This window comes from Puma concolor, chromosome D2, assembly GCF_028749965.1.
Source record: "Puma concolor isolate L17-30 chromosome D2, mPumCon1.1.hap2, whole genome shotgun sequence".
Lineage (NCBI taxonomy): Eukaryota > Metazoa > Chordata > Mammalia > Carnivora > Felidae > Puma > Puma concolor.
Genome location: NC_141677.1, coordinates 53105833 through 53120500, shown reverse-complemented (window position 1 = coordinate 53120500; position 14668 = coordinate 53105833). Strand labels below are relative to the sequence as shown.

Sequence of the window (14668 nt, the reverse complement as noted above, 5' to 3'; positions counted from 1 at the left end):
TTTTTTTTTTTTTTTTTAATTTTTTTTTTTCAACGTTTATTTATTTTTGGGACAGAGAGAGACAGAGCATGAACGGGGGAGGGGCAGAGAGAGAGGGAGACACAGAATCGGAAACAGGCTCCAGGCTCCGAGCCATCAGCCCAGAGCCTGACGCGGGGCTCGAACTCACGGACCGCGAGATCGTGACCTGGCTGAAGTCGGACGCTTAACCGACTGCGCCACCCAGGCGCCCAAGAGCTGCATGCTCTTCTGACTGAGCTGGCCAGGCACCCCTTAACCAGACATTTCACCCCCATTATAGATGACATGACTGAGGCTTAGAGATTAGGCAAGGTGAAAGACCGTACAACTACAAGTGGTAGCCAGAATTCTAAGGCAAGTCTGTTAGGCTCTAAAGCCCACACCTGTTCTCTAGAGCACTTTGTTTCATGTCAATTATGTCTGGTGGACTAACAGATGGGTGGAATGCATTAGAAAAGTGCGTTCCCAAGGTAGTTTGGGATTGGAAAGACACTTCCCTGAAGAAATGTTGCAAATATGGTTGGGCTGTCAGCCTGCTGAGAAAAATCTACTTAACCCCCAATGAAGCTGAACTGAATCAGCTTCTCAGTGTAACTTGTGACAGTGAAATCTCTCTCAGTAGAAAGCAATCTAAGGGACTGCTTTTCCTTTGTATCTCAACAAGAATTTCTTCTCTCTTTCCCTCCAGTGCCCTGGCCAATTTCCTCAGTGGTAGAGGTGAGAGAGGAGCCTGTGTCACACTGGCCAAAGAGGAAGTGGAGGCTATACAACAGAGACTCCTACATGAGTTCCCCTGGGGGGGGGGGGGGGACCACAACCCCAAAAACTTAAGGAACAAGCTTGTTTTATGAACACTTTTGGGGAGGTAAGCACGGAACCGGAACTCTGGGAACAGGCAGTGTGGGAGGAACTGGAATCCTGACAAGAAGCAGGCTTTGTGGCTGCAGCACCCTGAGGGCAATGAGGGGAAATTCATCAAGACCAGTGTCCTATGTGACCTTGCACAGTATGCCCCTTAACAGCCTTCACTGAGGGCCTGTATTTGGAAATTTTATTTCCAAATTAACGTAAGCAGCTATACCTCATACTTCTTTTTCCTATTTCCAAAAGCACTCAGGATACAATAGCTCATTGATAGTCCTATTATTTACATATTACATTTTAACACCAAAGAAATCCTATATTTAAACTGAGCTAAAAAAAAGATTTTGCCACATTCACCATAAAGATATTTTATATGTACCAAGCAAACATTAAAAAGTTAAGAAAAGCACTGAGATTTTTCAAAGAGTCCATCACTTACTGAAACTAAATCTAAAGGCGTTTGTCCTTCCTGATTTTTAAGAGTAGGGTCGGCTCCGTGGGCCAACAACAAAGCACAAAGCTGTGTTCGTCCCTTTTGGGCTGCTTCATGCAAAGGTGTGAAAGCCCACTTGTCCGTAGCATTGACACACGCATTATACTTTATTAGTAAAGCTGCTACATCTACATGCTGTAAAAGAAAATACTCCTGTTACAGTCTGAAATGTTATCACATTTTAGTTCCTAAGAAGAAACTAGCTACATACTTATTTTTTCATATTTTCAAACCTACTCTGGAAATGAAAAAAAAAAATCGTGTTTCTCCCCAACATCATAATTTATGGGTAGTTGATTAAAAATTACAGTAGACATTTTAATAACTTGAGAAATCAGAAAACATTCAAGAATTCTACACAGGACAGGAATAAATGAATGTGACTTAAACAACTTCTCATTTATCCAAGTGTTGTAACTGCTGAACATCAGTTTAGAAACCAGCAACCTTCCCCAATTATTCAAACTACACCTACTGAAAATGGTCAATACTAATTGTAATATTTAGGGCTGTTATAAACTCAGGAACAATGCACCTGAATCTCTAAGGACTCTTAGGAGTCCCAGTGGTTTTCCTGGTACCAACAAATAAACAAAATCATTAACATCTCACTGAAAATAAGAGGTGCTAAGGAAGATAATAAAATGAATGACAAATGTGCTGCATGTCACAGAGCAAGCTTACAACAGATTCAGAATTGAAACCTGGACATTATTTAATCTCTTTAGCCCTCATATTTATTCCTCTATAAAACGAAAAAGTCAAACTAAATGCCCTTTGAGAACTGCAATATTGATTTCCACTTTGAAAATTTTAGAGATTAAAAAAAATTTTTTTTAACATTTATTTTTGAGAGACAGAGTGTGAGGGGGGGCGGGGCAGAGAGAGAGAGAGAGAGAGAGAGAGGGAAAGAGAGAGAGAATCCAAAGCAGGCTCCAGGCTCTGAGCTGTCAGCACAGAGCCCAACTTGGGCTTGAATCCATGAACTGTGAGATCATGATCTGAGCCGAAGTCAGTCGCCTAACTGACTGAGCCATTCACGCGCCCTGAAAATTTTAGAGATTTTTTAAAGGTAATATAAAAAAACTTACCCCATAAGATGCTGCATTATGTAAAGGAATAAGTCCTCCTTTGTCTTGGGCATTCACATCGGCTCCATGTTGCAACAAATACTCTGCAACTTCTAAATTGTTATAACCAGCTAATTTAGAAAAGAATTAAAATTACTTCCACTTGTTAATATAAAAAATTAAATCTACGCGTCTGTATATATCTATATAAAAAGCATAGACATGCTTTGAAAAATAAAGCAAGTTTACAGAAATCTAAAATTCTCCACTAGAATGTATTAAAACTTTATCTTATGAAAAAAACTGCCCACTGGTCTCAAGTTGGAAGCTTTCAGTGATATGCATTCCACAGCCTCTCCAAAAGTTATACTGACTGATTTGCTAATATCTTTCCTTTTAAAACCTTCTACCTAAGTCCCTGCCTTTATGGTTGTTATATACAACTTCCTGTACTCAGGTACACGGTCTCAAGGGCTACAAATAAAAGGCATTTAAGCATATAAAAGCCAAGTTAGAAACACAAGTGGCCAGCAGAATAGGAGACAGCACACCAGCATGGGTCTCAAGACTCCATTTTCCCGGAAGGCTGCAAAGACATGCTTTTTGTAGAGTGAGATCTTAGGGATATACACCTGTGCGCGTCTGATAGTAGAACCTAATGTTGCTAAAGCCATGAAGTGAAACTTAGTATTTTATAAATATACCATAACTTCTTAGCTGTCATACTGGGAACTGTTCGTTATCTAGTACATAGTCTTATGGTAAAGTATATCTTATTTGACACACAATCATAGATTGAAAGCAAATTGGGAACTTTGCCAACATAAAACCAGGTATCACTTGAAACTTTAAAATAGTTCAAAATATCTCATTCACATTTATTTTTTTGTAGCTTTTATTCTTTTGCTAAAGGATTTAAAGCCAAAACATTTAAGATCAAGAAGGGAGAAACAAAACCACAGAACTACCATAAACTAAGTATTACAATGAATCCAAAAATTCTTTCAGGTCTCAAGTTATAAAACTGCACAAGGAGGCAGAAATGTTTTGCATATACAACTTAATAACCACTTACAAAGACAACACAGATTTAAATAGTTATTGTTAAATGTTCTAGATAAGCTACCATAAAGATATAGAAGAGCTAATATAAATAAATATACACAGCATAATTCAAATCGGATGTCACATCACATCCTGTCTTGTATGGATGAAAAACTCCTCATTACCAGTGGAAGTATAAAAGCTTTCTGTCATCATGTTATTAGCACTTGTGGTTATCACTACCAAAATTCTCTAAAGACACAGAGTAATTCTTTTCCTTGGACAGTGGGGTCCCAACTTACAGGTGGTGAAAGTTTCAAGGTAAAAATCACATATCACCAAAATTGTCTTAAAAAAAATTTTTTTAACGTTTATTTTACGAGAGACAGAGAAAGACAGAACATGAGCGGGGGAGGGGCACAGAGAGAGGGAATCACAGAATCTGAAGCAAGCTCCAGGTTGTCAGCACAGAGCCCAACGTGGGGCTCAAACTCATGAACCACGAGATCATGACCGGAGCCGTAAGCTGGATGCTTAACCCAGTCGGAGCCACCCAGGCATCCCCCAAATTGTCTTTTAAATACTAAGAGCACACTCAGTTATTCACACTATGAGACTAACATAAACTGAGAGAGAGAGAGGAAAAAAAAATAAGAGTAGACATCCATCTCCCATTTTACACAAAGTGGCAGAAACACCTGCATTACTTTTTTCTCTGATTTATTTTTCTTTCTAAACTCTGTATATTTAGATAAACTTGTATGAGTCAAATTATGCCTTTAATGTGACACCAATGAAGCAACAGCTGTAAGTTCAGGGATTTTAACGGCCCGTTCCCTAGCATCTTCCACGGAGCTAAAGAAACCAGGCTGTACACCTGCACTAAAAAGCAATTGCACTGTGCCAATTTCATGAGTGAAAACTTGTAAAAATGTTATGTGCTCAACTGTCTCCCAAATTCCTATGTTGGAGCTCTAACCATCAGTACCTTAGAATGGGACTGTATTTGGAGATGAGGTCTTGAAAGATGTAGTTATGTTAAAATGAGGCTGGTAGGGAAGGTCCTAATCCAACCTGGCTGGTGTCCTTATAAGAGGAGATTAGGACATACTGTGAGAGACACCAGGCATGTGCACACAATAGAGAAAAGGCCATGTGATGACACAGTAAGAAGGTGGCCATCTGCAGCCCAAGGAGAGACTAATCCTGCCAACACCTTGACCTCCAGACTGTGAGAAAAAGTTTGTTGTTGAAGCCTCCAGTACCTTCCTATGGCAGGACTAACAAATACAACAAATTACTTTGGCAATAGGCTTACGTAACTTTTTAGTCTTAAGATTTTTTTCTGCTTGTGCTTCATAGCTACCCCAAGGGTGGAGAGCTTTAGCACGAGGAGGAAAGCTGGCTCAAGCAGGCTAATTTTTCAAGTTTATATGGCCAAAACTCAATCACCAAAGAGGATTTAAAAATTATAGTGACCGGCAGAGCCTCTTTCAATTGTTCTTACCGAATGAAACACACTACCACTAAAGTGAACATGAAATACAGTTGCCCTGTACAAATATACTCAGGTATAACGGTGGTAAAAGACGACATCTGAGTTGCATCTTTTTTTTTTTTTTTTAATTTTTTTTTTTCAACGTTTATTTATTTTTGGGACAGAGAGAGACAGAGCATGAACGGGGGAGGGGCAGAGAGAGAGGGAGACACAGAATCGGAAACAGGCTCCAGGCTCTGAGCCATCAGCCCAGAGCCTGACGCGGGGCTCGAACTCACGGACCGCGAGATCGTGACCTGGCTGAAGTCGGACGCTTAACCGACTGCGCCACCCAGGCGCCCCTGAGTTGCATCTTTTAAATTTACTTGCAGGAAATATTTTACTCCGATAAAATGAATCTTAGATGTCACCAGCTTAAAGGTATGCAACTTCATTCACTTACCTGCTAAATGTAAAGGTGTTGAATGTCGGCCTTGGGTATCACGGCAATTTACGTTATCAGGAGAAGACAACTTCTTTACTCTGGCTAAACAACCCTTCTTGGCAGCATCTAACAAAGCTGCGTCTCCCCGAAGCAGATCTTGGATGTCTGTATCTCCATCTTTAACAAGATCCAAAGGAGTATTTCCATCCCTGTTTTTCTTTGTAGGGTCCGCACCATGCTGGGCATGTGAAAAATAGACAAAGGGGTACTAGCTTAAGTTTGCCCTTAGTCAAGAAGAAAATAGTCAATGTAACTATACCAAAAAAAACCTATCCTATTTTATATGGAGAGACTCTACCTTAAAGATGAACATGGTTGTTATATTTGATTTAGTACACAGAAAATTATAATAAAAAGAATACAGAGGCAGTTAAATATTATTGGGCTTTAATAATGCAATTAAATTATTACTATTATTATTTTATTTTTTAAGTAGGCTCCACATCCAACTTGGGGCTTGAACTCACAACCCTGGGATCAAGAGTCGCATGCTCTACCAACTGAGCCACCCAGGGACCCCTATAATGCAATTTAATAAAAATTTTACATTACGTTCAAAATAAGGTAGTATTTCATTAACTGACTTTCATGTATGCTATTTTTAATTTTCACGAACACTGACATAAAGTATAGATTTAATTTAGTCATATGCTCTACTGACTGAGCCAGCCAAGTGCTCTAACTTTTGTTTTTAGTGTAAAATATCTACACTGATACCTGTATTAAACCAGTACTATCACTTTTATTAGTGCCAAATAAATCTGGCTTATAAATTACACAATCCATCAAATGTCTTGAGGCTAAAGTACTATATAGGAAAAATTAAGACAATCATCAGAGAACTGTTACATGAAGATAGCTGACTTTATATAATAAACCTGTGTGTGGTAAACATCCTAGCAGATTAAGATCTACAAGTGTTCATGACATTTATTCTGAAACTGAGGTAGAGAATTAGCTGTTTCATACTCCTTTACAAGTTTAAGTTTATATTAAAAGTTATTAGAAATATAAACATATTCTATGTAATAAACCCAGTCCATAGTAAGTAAATATACCTGGAGTAGGAGTTTGCAAATTTCATACTTTCCTTTTGCTGCAGCTTCATGTAAAGGTGTAAATTTCCATAAATCAGCTACATTAACTACTGCTCCATGCTTAACAAGAAGTTCTGCAACTTCATAATGTCCATAAGAACATGCATTGTGCAAAGGTACAAGGCCTCTGAAATGAAAAATTACATAAGGAATGCAACACAAAGATATATATGTGTTTAATTTTTATTAAAAAAATCTTTTAAAAAGCTTATTTATTTTAATATGAAGTTTATTGTCAATTTGGTTTCCATACAACACCCAGTGCTCATCCCAACAGGTGCCCTCCTCAATGCCCATCGCCCACTTTCCCCTCCCTTCCACCCCCCATCAACCCTCAGTTTATTCTCAGTTTTGAAGAGTCTCTTATGGTTTGCCTTAAATGCTTATTTTTGAGAGAGTGAGCGAGAGGGAAAGCGAGCGCATGCACAAGCAGGGGAGGAGCAGAGAGAGAGGGAGACACAGAATCCAAAGCAGGCTCCGGGCTCCGAGCTGTCAGCACAGAGCCTGACACAGGGTTCGAACTTGTGAACCACAAGATCGAGATCATGACGTGAGCTAAAAGCAGACGCTCAACTGACTGAGCCACTCAGGCACTCCTATTTATTTATCTTTCGATATTTATTTATTTTGAGAGAGAGAGCGAGCACGCAAGCAGGGGAGGGACAGAGAATCTGAAGCAGGCTCCTTGCTGTTGGCACAAAGCCTATGCAGGGCTCAAGCCCACGAACATTGAGATCGTGACCTGAGCCGAAGTCGGACACTCAACCAATGGCACCACCCAGGCACCCCCACAAAGACAGATTTAACTTAGAATTACATATAACTGATATATTTCTTTTTATTATTTTTAAAATTTTTTTAACTTTTTTTTTTTGAGAGAGAGAGAGCGTGCGCGCACGCATGAGTGGGGGAGGAGCAGAGAGAGAGGAGACACAGAATCCAAAGCAGGCTCCAGGCTCTGAGCTGTCAGCACAGAGCCCAACGCGGGGCTTGAACTCACACACCGTGAGATCATGACCTGAGCCGAAGTCAGACGCTCAACCGATTGAGTCACCCAGGCACCCCTGACATATTTCTTGAACTGCATAAGAGATTACACTGCTTATTATTATTTTATAGAACCTAAATATTTTGAAAAAAGAAATGGAATTATTTTTGGAGGGTCTGGGAGGAAATTTAAAAAATTTTTTAAATTGCAGAGAATATAACAAACACCTGTAGACTATCTAGAATTGAGAACTGTATACTTCTGAAGAAAAATACACAGAAGAATTCAAATATCCTCAATGCATACTGAAAAATTCACTATATTAAAAATCAAACACACTCATCTCCTTAGTCATTATAAGATTACAAAGCATTATACAAATAAGTCTTTATATAAATGCTAACCATTATAAAATCTATTTACTTACTTATTTTTAGAGAGACAGAGAAGAGTGTGCGAGCAGAGGAGGGGCAGAGGGAGAGAGAATCTGGACATGGGGCTTGATGCCAGAATCCTAGGACCATGACCCGAGCTCAAATCAAGAGACAGACGCTCAACCGACTGAACCACCTAGGCGCCCCAGATCCCTCGTAAAATCTTAACTGAAATTAAGAAGCTACACTTTTTTTTTTTTTAATTTTTTTTTCAACGTTTATTTATTTTTGGGACAGAGAGAGACAGAGCATGAACGGGGGAGGGGCAGAGAGAGAGGGAGACACAGAATCGGAAACAGGCTCCAGGCTCCGAGCCATCAGCCCAGAGCCTGACGCGGGGCTCGAACTCACGGACCGCGAGATCGTGACCTGGCTGAAGTCGGACACTTAACCGACTGCGCCACCCAGGCGCCCCAAGCTACACTTAAGCCAGTGTTAGGTAACAGACTTCTCTGAAAATAAAGCGCTACCAACCCAACTATCCGAAAAAGATTTTAAAAAAAAATTTTTTTCACACTTTCCTAGAAAGGTCAGATAAAGGAAAAGAGGCCACAGCAATTCTTGGTACTTGCCCTTTATCTTTAGCATGCACATCAGCTCCGTGTTGCAGCAGATACTCCACCACAGACACCCTATTGTAGCCAGCTGCAAAATGGAGTGGTGTAGACTGACGCCCTTCAATGTCTCTGCAGTTGACACTCTGAACAGTGCACAATTTCTGTAGGATGGAACACAGTACACACATGATGCTGACTATCCTGACTTCTTGTTTTCATTAGTTTAGTAGAAATTTCAAATATCTGATTTATTTTCTTGTCTCATTAAATCAGTATTCTCAGAAACTACTTATTTTCTTTTTTTAAATTTACTTACTTATTTTGAGAGAGAGCTGGGGAAGGGCAGTTAGAAAGGCAGAGAGAGAATCCCAAGCTCTGCACTGTCAGCGCAGAGCCCCACACAGGGCTCAATCTCACGACCCTGGGATCATAGCCTGAGATATTAAGAGTTGGACACCCAACTGACTGAGCCACCCATACGCCCCATTATTTTACCTTGCCATTTACAGGGAATTATATTCTTATTTTACCTTGTCATTTATAGGGAATCCATCCCTCTGGTCCTCTCATCTATGCCTAAAGATGAGGCTAAAGCTAGTGGGTAAATTTTATCATTATCACTACTACTATTTACACAAAGGTAATCTAAAGTACCAATTATCAGCAATCGTTCATGGCAAATATACGTAGAGGTAGACCGGGTCACAGAAGTATTGGCATCACCTGGGGTTTGTTACAAATGCAGAATCTCAGACCCTCATCTATGGAGCCAGAGCCTGCATTTTAACAAAATCCCGAGATGATCTATAAGCACACTACAGTCTAAAGTGCTACAAGTTCTAGAAGTACTGCTCTAGACAGGGGTTCTCAAATTTTCATGCGTACTGGATCCTATCTCCAGATTTTCTAATTCATTGTGTCTGGGGTGAGGCCTGAGAACCTGCATTTCTAACAAGTTCCCAGGTGATGCTTGTAGTCAAGGAACTACACTTATAATCCTCGGGAAAATTAAGAAAAGAGTCAAATAATTATTTTTGCGTTCTTTGCTTTAGATGAGGAAGCCTAAATGAGAAAAGCTGTAAGAATAACATTTTTATTCATGCTTGTATGAAAAGTACAAATGTTTGGGGGAAAAAAAACATAATAAATTGTGGTGCTTAAAAAAAGTCCAAAGAATATCAATATTAGTAAAAACTCTTACTTTTTTACTATCCTACCTTAAAAGCAGGGATAACTTAAGCCTAATAAACCAAAGTAGGTAGCTATCAGCTATCCATGGGTTTAACTTCAGGGGGTTTAATCAGAGGACTGATAAAGCTTTTTTACACTTTCAAGCAAGAGGTTGACAGATCTACAGATTCAGTGTTGCATTTGAGACAGTATTTCATGGCTTTGAAAAATGAATATTTTTAATACACGTGCCATGTGCTGCTAGTTTGGGTAGTTATCACCAGCCACTTTACTCCCTACCTCTCGGTTTAGTTTTGTATACTCTGAGACAAGTTTTCTAACACCTAGGAAGAAATATCTAACCTGATGTATTTAAACAAACACAACTGAACACATAATTGAATGTTCATTGGGTAATATGCACATGTCACTGTCCCAGTGATTCACACCAAGTCCCCTGTTTACGGACAGATAAGGACTAGGAAGGCTGTGGAAATAAATTACCATCAGGTGATTTTTAAAAGCAGAGATTAAGTGAAGATGGCCTAATGCTTATTCCCAGAGAATGAGAAAGGAAGGGCTCTCCTGAATCCAATGGCATTTTTTTTTTTTTTTTTAAATCCTGGGTGCTGACTTTCTTTCTTTTTTTTTTTTTTTTTTCCAACGTTTTTATTTATTTTTGGGACAGAGAGAGACAGAGCATGAATGGGGGAGGGGCAGAGAGAGAGGGAGACACAGAATCGGAAACAGGCTCCAGGCTCTGAGCCATCAGCCCAGAGCCCGACGCGGGGCTCGAACTCACAGACCGCAAGATCGTGACCTGGCTGAAGTCGGACGCCCAACCGACTGCGCCACCCAGGCGCCCCCCAATGGCATTATTTTGTTCTCTAAGTCCAATTCCTGCCCCCATCTCTTCTCTTTATCTCTTTCTTGCTCTGGACTCCTTTTATCTTTACAAAAACAAAGTCTAATCTCCACTATTATATATACTGGATATAGCTTTATGCTCTTGAATATATGTAAGTGAATGAATGATTAACAATTTTTTTAATGTTTATTTTTGAGAGAGAGAGAGAGAGAGAATGTGCAAGCGAGCATGAGTGGGCGAGGGGCAGAGAGAGGGATACACAGAATCCAAAGCAGGCTCCGGGCTCCAAGCTGTCAGCACAGAGCCCAACGTGGGGCTTGAACTCACAAACTGTGAGATCATGACCTGAGCTGAAGTTGGACACTTAACTGACTGAATCACCCAGGCGCCCCAAGTGTTTAAAATTAACCCAGCACCCTCACCCCAACTCAAATCAGCTGGTAGCCCTTTAACTAGTTGACTTTAATTTTTTTTAAAGTTTATTTATTTATTCTGAGAGAATGAGTGAGCAAGAGCACATGCACAGGGGAGGGGCAGAGAGAGAGAGAGAGGGAGACAGAGAATCCTGAACAGGCTCCATGCTGTCAGAGCAGAGCCTGACTCAGGGCTTGATCCCACAAACCTGTGAGATTATGACCTGAGCCAAAAGCAAGAGTCAATGCTTAACTGACTGAGCCACGCAGGAGCCCCGCCTTTAATTTTTTTTAAGTGTTTATTTATTTTGAGACAGAGAGAGAGAGAGCGCGCGAGAGTGCGCGCGAGTGCCAGTGCGAGCAGAAGGGCAGAGAGGGGGGGAGAGAGAGAGAATCCCAAGTAGGCTCTGTGCCACCAGTGCAGAGCCTGGTGTGGGGCAGGGCTTATACTCACGAACTGTGAGATCGTGACCTGAGCTGAAACCAAGAGCTGGATGCTTAACTGACTAATCACCCAGGCACCTTGCTTTTACTTTTTTAATCACTTTTCCAGAAAAAAAAAGAACCAGCTCACTACTTTTAACTCAAGTGACTTGTTTTTCTATAAGTCAGCAGTATTCAGTAATAGAAACCAAATCCTCCTTTCAGTATCTTATTTAACCTCCTACTTAAATGAATGAGAATGTAAATATAAAACATACCAAACAATAAGACTGCATTATAGTGGTGTTTTTTTCTTTGAAAAATGAAATTATTTAAAAAATAAAATCTAAAGTTACTTGGAGATGATTATACTACTATCTACCCACATAAAGCAGCAGGAAAAGATTACATGCACATTTAAATCAACTTTCAGAGGTCTCTTTTATATTTAAAAGGACAGTGAATAAGTTTCCTTAGAGCTCAAGTTCAGATGACACCAACATATTTCATTCTCAGGAAATCTTTGTGTGGTGAGTCTGTTCAGGATTGAGGACACAAAAGAAATACAGTGAAATTGTTTTATTTGGCTACTTCTGTCACACATCAACAAATTTAGTTTATAAAACTTATTACCTATCACTGTTCCCTCAAATAGGACCAGCACTGTTTTTGAAAAAGTCTGAGGGCAACAGTGAAAAAAAAACACCCATTGCATTACTGAAAAATTATTTAATTCATAAAACATGTTAATTTTAACCTATATTAGGTGAATTGAAAAATAGTCTTGCTCTTTCAGAATGTTAGCTCTGAGTTATTTACTGGGATATACAATTTCTGTAGGTAACAGAAATATCTGGTACAGGCATTCAACTACTACCTATGACTCTATAGTAAAAAGTAAAGCAAAATGTGAAGAAGGATAATTCAACAGAGGATAACCACAGGAGATGGGCCGCGTACGAACTGAAGCTGGCTGGATGAACTGAAGATTATTAGGAGACCGTGGATCCGAAAAGTGACAACACAGTGGTAGAAAAGGGCAAAGAAATGAAACCAGAAGAAATACGTAGACACAGTGACACACTGTTTAGTTCTTTTTCCCATTCCTGTTTTATGCGTCATATAAACAATGGACAATAATTTGGTATCTTATTCTTTTAAAGGGACAAATGAATAGGTGCTTTAAACAAAATGTACTTCCATAAACATGCAGTTTACTTAAGTTTGTGATTGTGAGGTATTTACTGAGATGCATGTGAAACTAAAGTTTTCCATTGCACAACGATCCTTACTTGGAGAGAAGAACTAGATTATCATTATTTACCTTTTTTTTTTTTAAAGGGTTTTGTCTTTTTTAATTTGAGAGAGACTGTGAGTGGGGGAGGAGCAGAGAGAGATGGAGAGTGGGAATCTCTGTGCTGTCAGCTCAATTTCGTGAACTGTGAGATCATGACCTGAGCTGGAATCAAGAGCTGGACGCTTAACCGACTGAGCCACCCAGGCGTCCCTCATTATTTACCTTTTAAAACAAGGCACATATACATAACTAGGCTCTTCATTACAACAGTACAGATACATTAAACACCGTGAAAATAAAACCCAAAAGTTAACAAAAACACAAGATCATATCTTACTTTTACAGTTTCTACATCGCCAGCCTTTGCAGCTTCCAGCAATTGTCTGTCTGCCTCTGAATTGCCTAATGGGATGCCCTCTAAAAACAGAGAAGGAAAGAGTGATTAGCTCTTATTTAGAAGGTAGGACCAAGCTTTAAGGGAGGCATCTTATCTCAAAGTAAAGTTCTTTTTGCAGTTTGGTAGATTACATAATAAATCTCCAAGGTAGTAGGGGAAAACCATTAAGACACTGTTAAAAACTTTCTCGAGACAAAAAAAGAATTTTGGGAAACATTAAACATATAAACAGGCAAAATGTTTATATACATATAAACAGGCAAAACGTATGTAAATGTGAATAACAACTATAAACTGTGATTTAAACAATATAACGGAATGTAAAATAGATGAAAGATGGCATATTCTACAACCAAGGCCACTGGATGGTGGAAAAGCTTTACATTAGGAGAGCAATGGCCAGAGATCTAACCACGGTTCTGCCCTTAACTAGCTATCTGAACTGGGGTGAAGGGCCTCAGATTTTTTCAGTTCTAAAAAGAGAAAAGATCGACTAGAAGATAACTAAAGTCATCTTCAGGTCTGAAATTTTGTTTTATAGCTCACTTAAAATCTCATAGAAAAGAAAGAAAACATGTACTTTGAATCTTAGAACAAAAATTCCAATGTATTGAAGACTGAAGGATAAAAAATTAAACCTTAAAAATACTCAAAGACAATCTAAGTGAGTATTTTTATACCTGGAGTAAAAAAGCATCTTAGAGTAGTACACCAAGGCAGGACCCAAATCAATTAGGAAAAATATGTCAGGCAATAACATAACATTAAAATTATGAAGGCAAGGGGCGCCTGGGTGGCTCAGTCGGTTAGGCGGCCGACTTCGGCTCAGGTCACGATCTCGCGGTCCGTGAGTTCGAGCCCCGCGTCAGGCTCTGTGCTGACAGCTCATAGCCTGGAGCCTGTTTCAGATTCTGTGTCTCCCTCTCTCTGACCCTCCCCCGTCCATGCTCTGTCTCTCTCTGTCTCAAAAATAAATAAACGTTAAAAAAAAAAATTAAAAAAAAAAATAAAAATAATGAAGGCAAATAAAAAAAAAAAGGAAAAAATACTGCAACCTGTATCTTAGAAATGCAAATTAAAATACTGTGATACTAGATTTTTCTTTTTTATCCATTAGTGGGCAGGGTGGAAATGGGGGAGGCTACCCTGACAATATTTCTATATTTTGCATTAAAAAAAAGCATCTATTACTTCTGAAATTCACACACATTCACCCAACGAAAAGATTAAGAATCATACTAGCGCTGACAAACAGGTCTTGTCATACACTGTCAGTAGGAGTATAAAATGGTACTTAAAAACCTTTCTAGAAGATGATTCAACAATTACATGTTATCCTTTGACCTGGAAATTCTACTTTGATAATTTAAGAAACTCGCTGGAAAGGTAAGAAATCGCTTAGCACAAAACTAGCAAGACTATAAATGTCCATCACTATGCAAGTGAATAGGACCAGTGTTATAACCCCAAACCTGACACCAGAACAAACATATCGTATACGGGGAACTAAAGAGAATCTTCAAAGAGTCTTGTAGTTAGTTCAGCTTTGG

At 39.3% G+C, this 14668-nt stretch overlaps 1 protein-coding gene across 3 annotated transcripts in view; it reads right to left on the bottom strand.

The window, feature by feature from the left end:
* Nucleotides 1-14668, bottom strand: part of TNKS2 (tankyrase 2) — a 68272-nt gene that overhangs the window by 18742 nt on the left and 34862 nt on the right. For 2 of the 3 annotated variants that reach the window (XM_086680358.1, XM_086680357.1), the window contains 6 exons: nt 13059-13138; nt 8566-8711; nt 6533-6698; nt 5433-5652; nt 2470-2579; nt 1325-1513 (listed from right to left, as the gene is read on the bottom strand). In XM_086680358.1, coding sequence (XP_086536484.1) covers nt 1325-1513; nt 2470-2579; nt 5433-5652; nt 6533-6698; nt 8566-8711; nt 13059-13138 — 911 coding nt within the window. The remainder of the gene's footprint in view (nt 1-1324; nt 1514-2469; nt 2580-5432; nt 5653-6532; nt 6699-8565; nt 8712-13058; nt 13139-14668) is intronic. The other variant, XM_086680359.1, reaches the window with a different exon arrangement.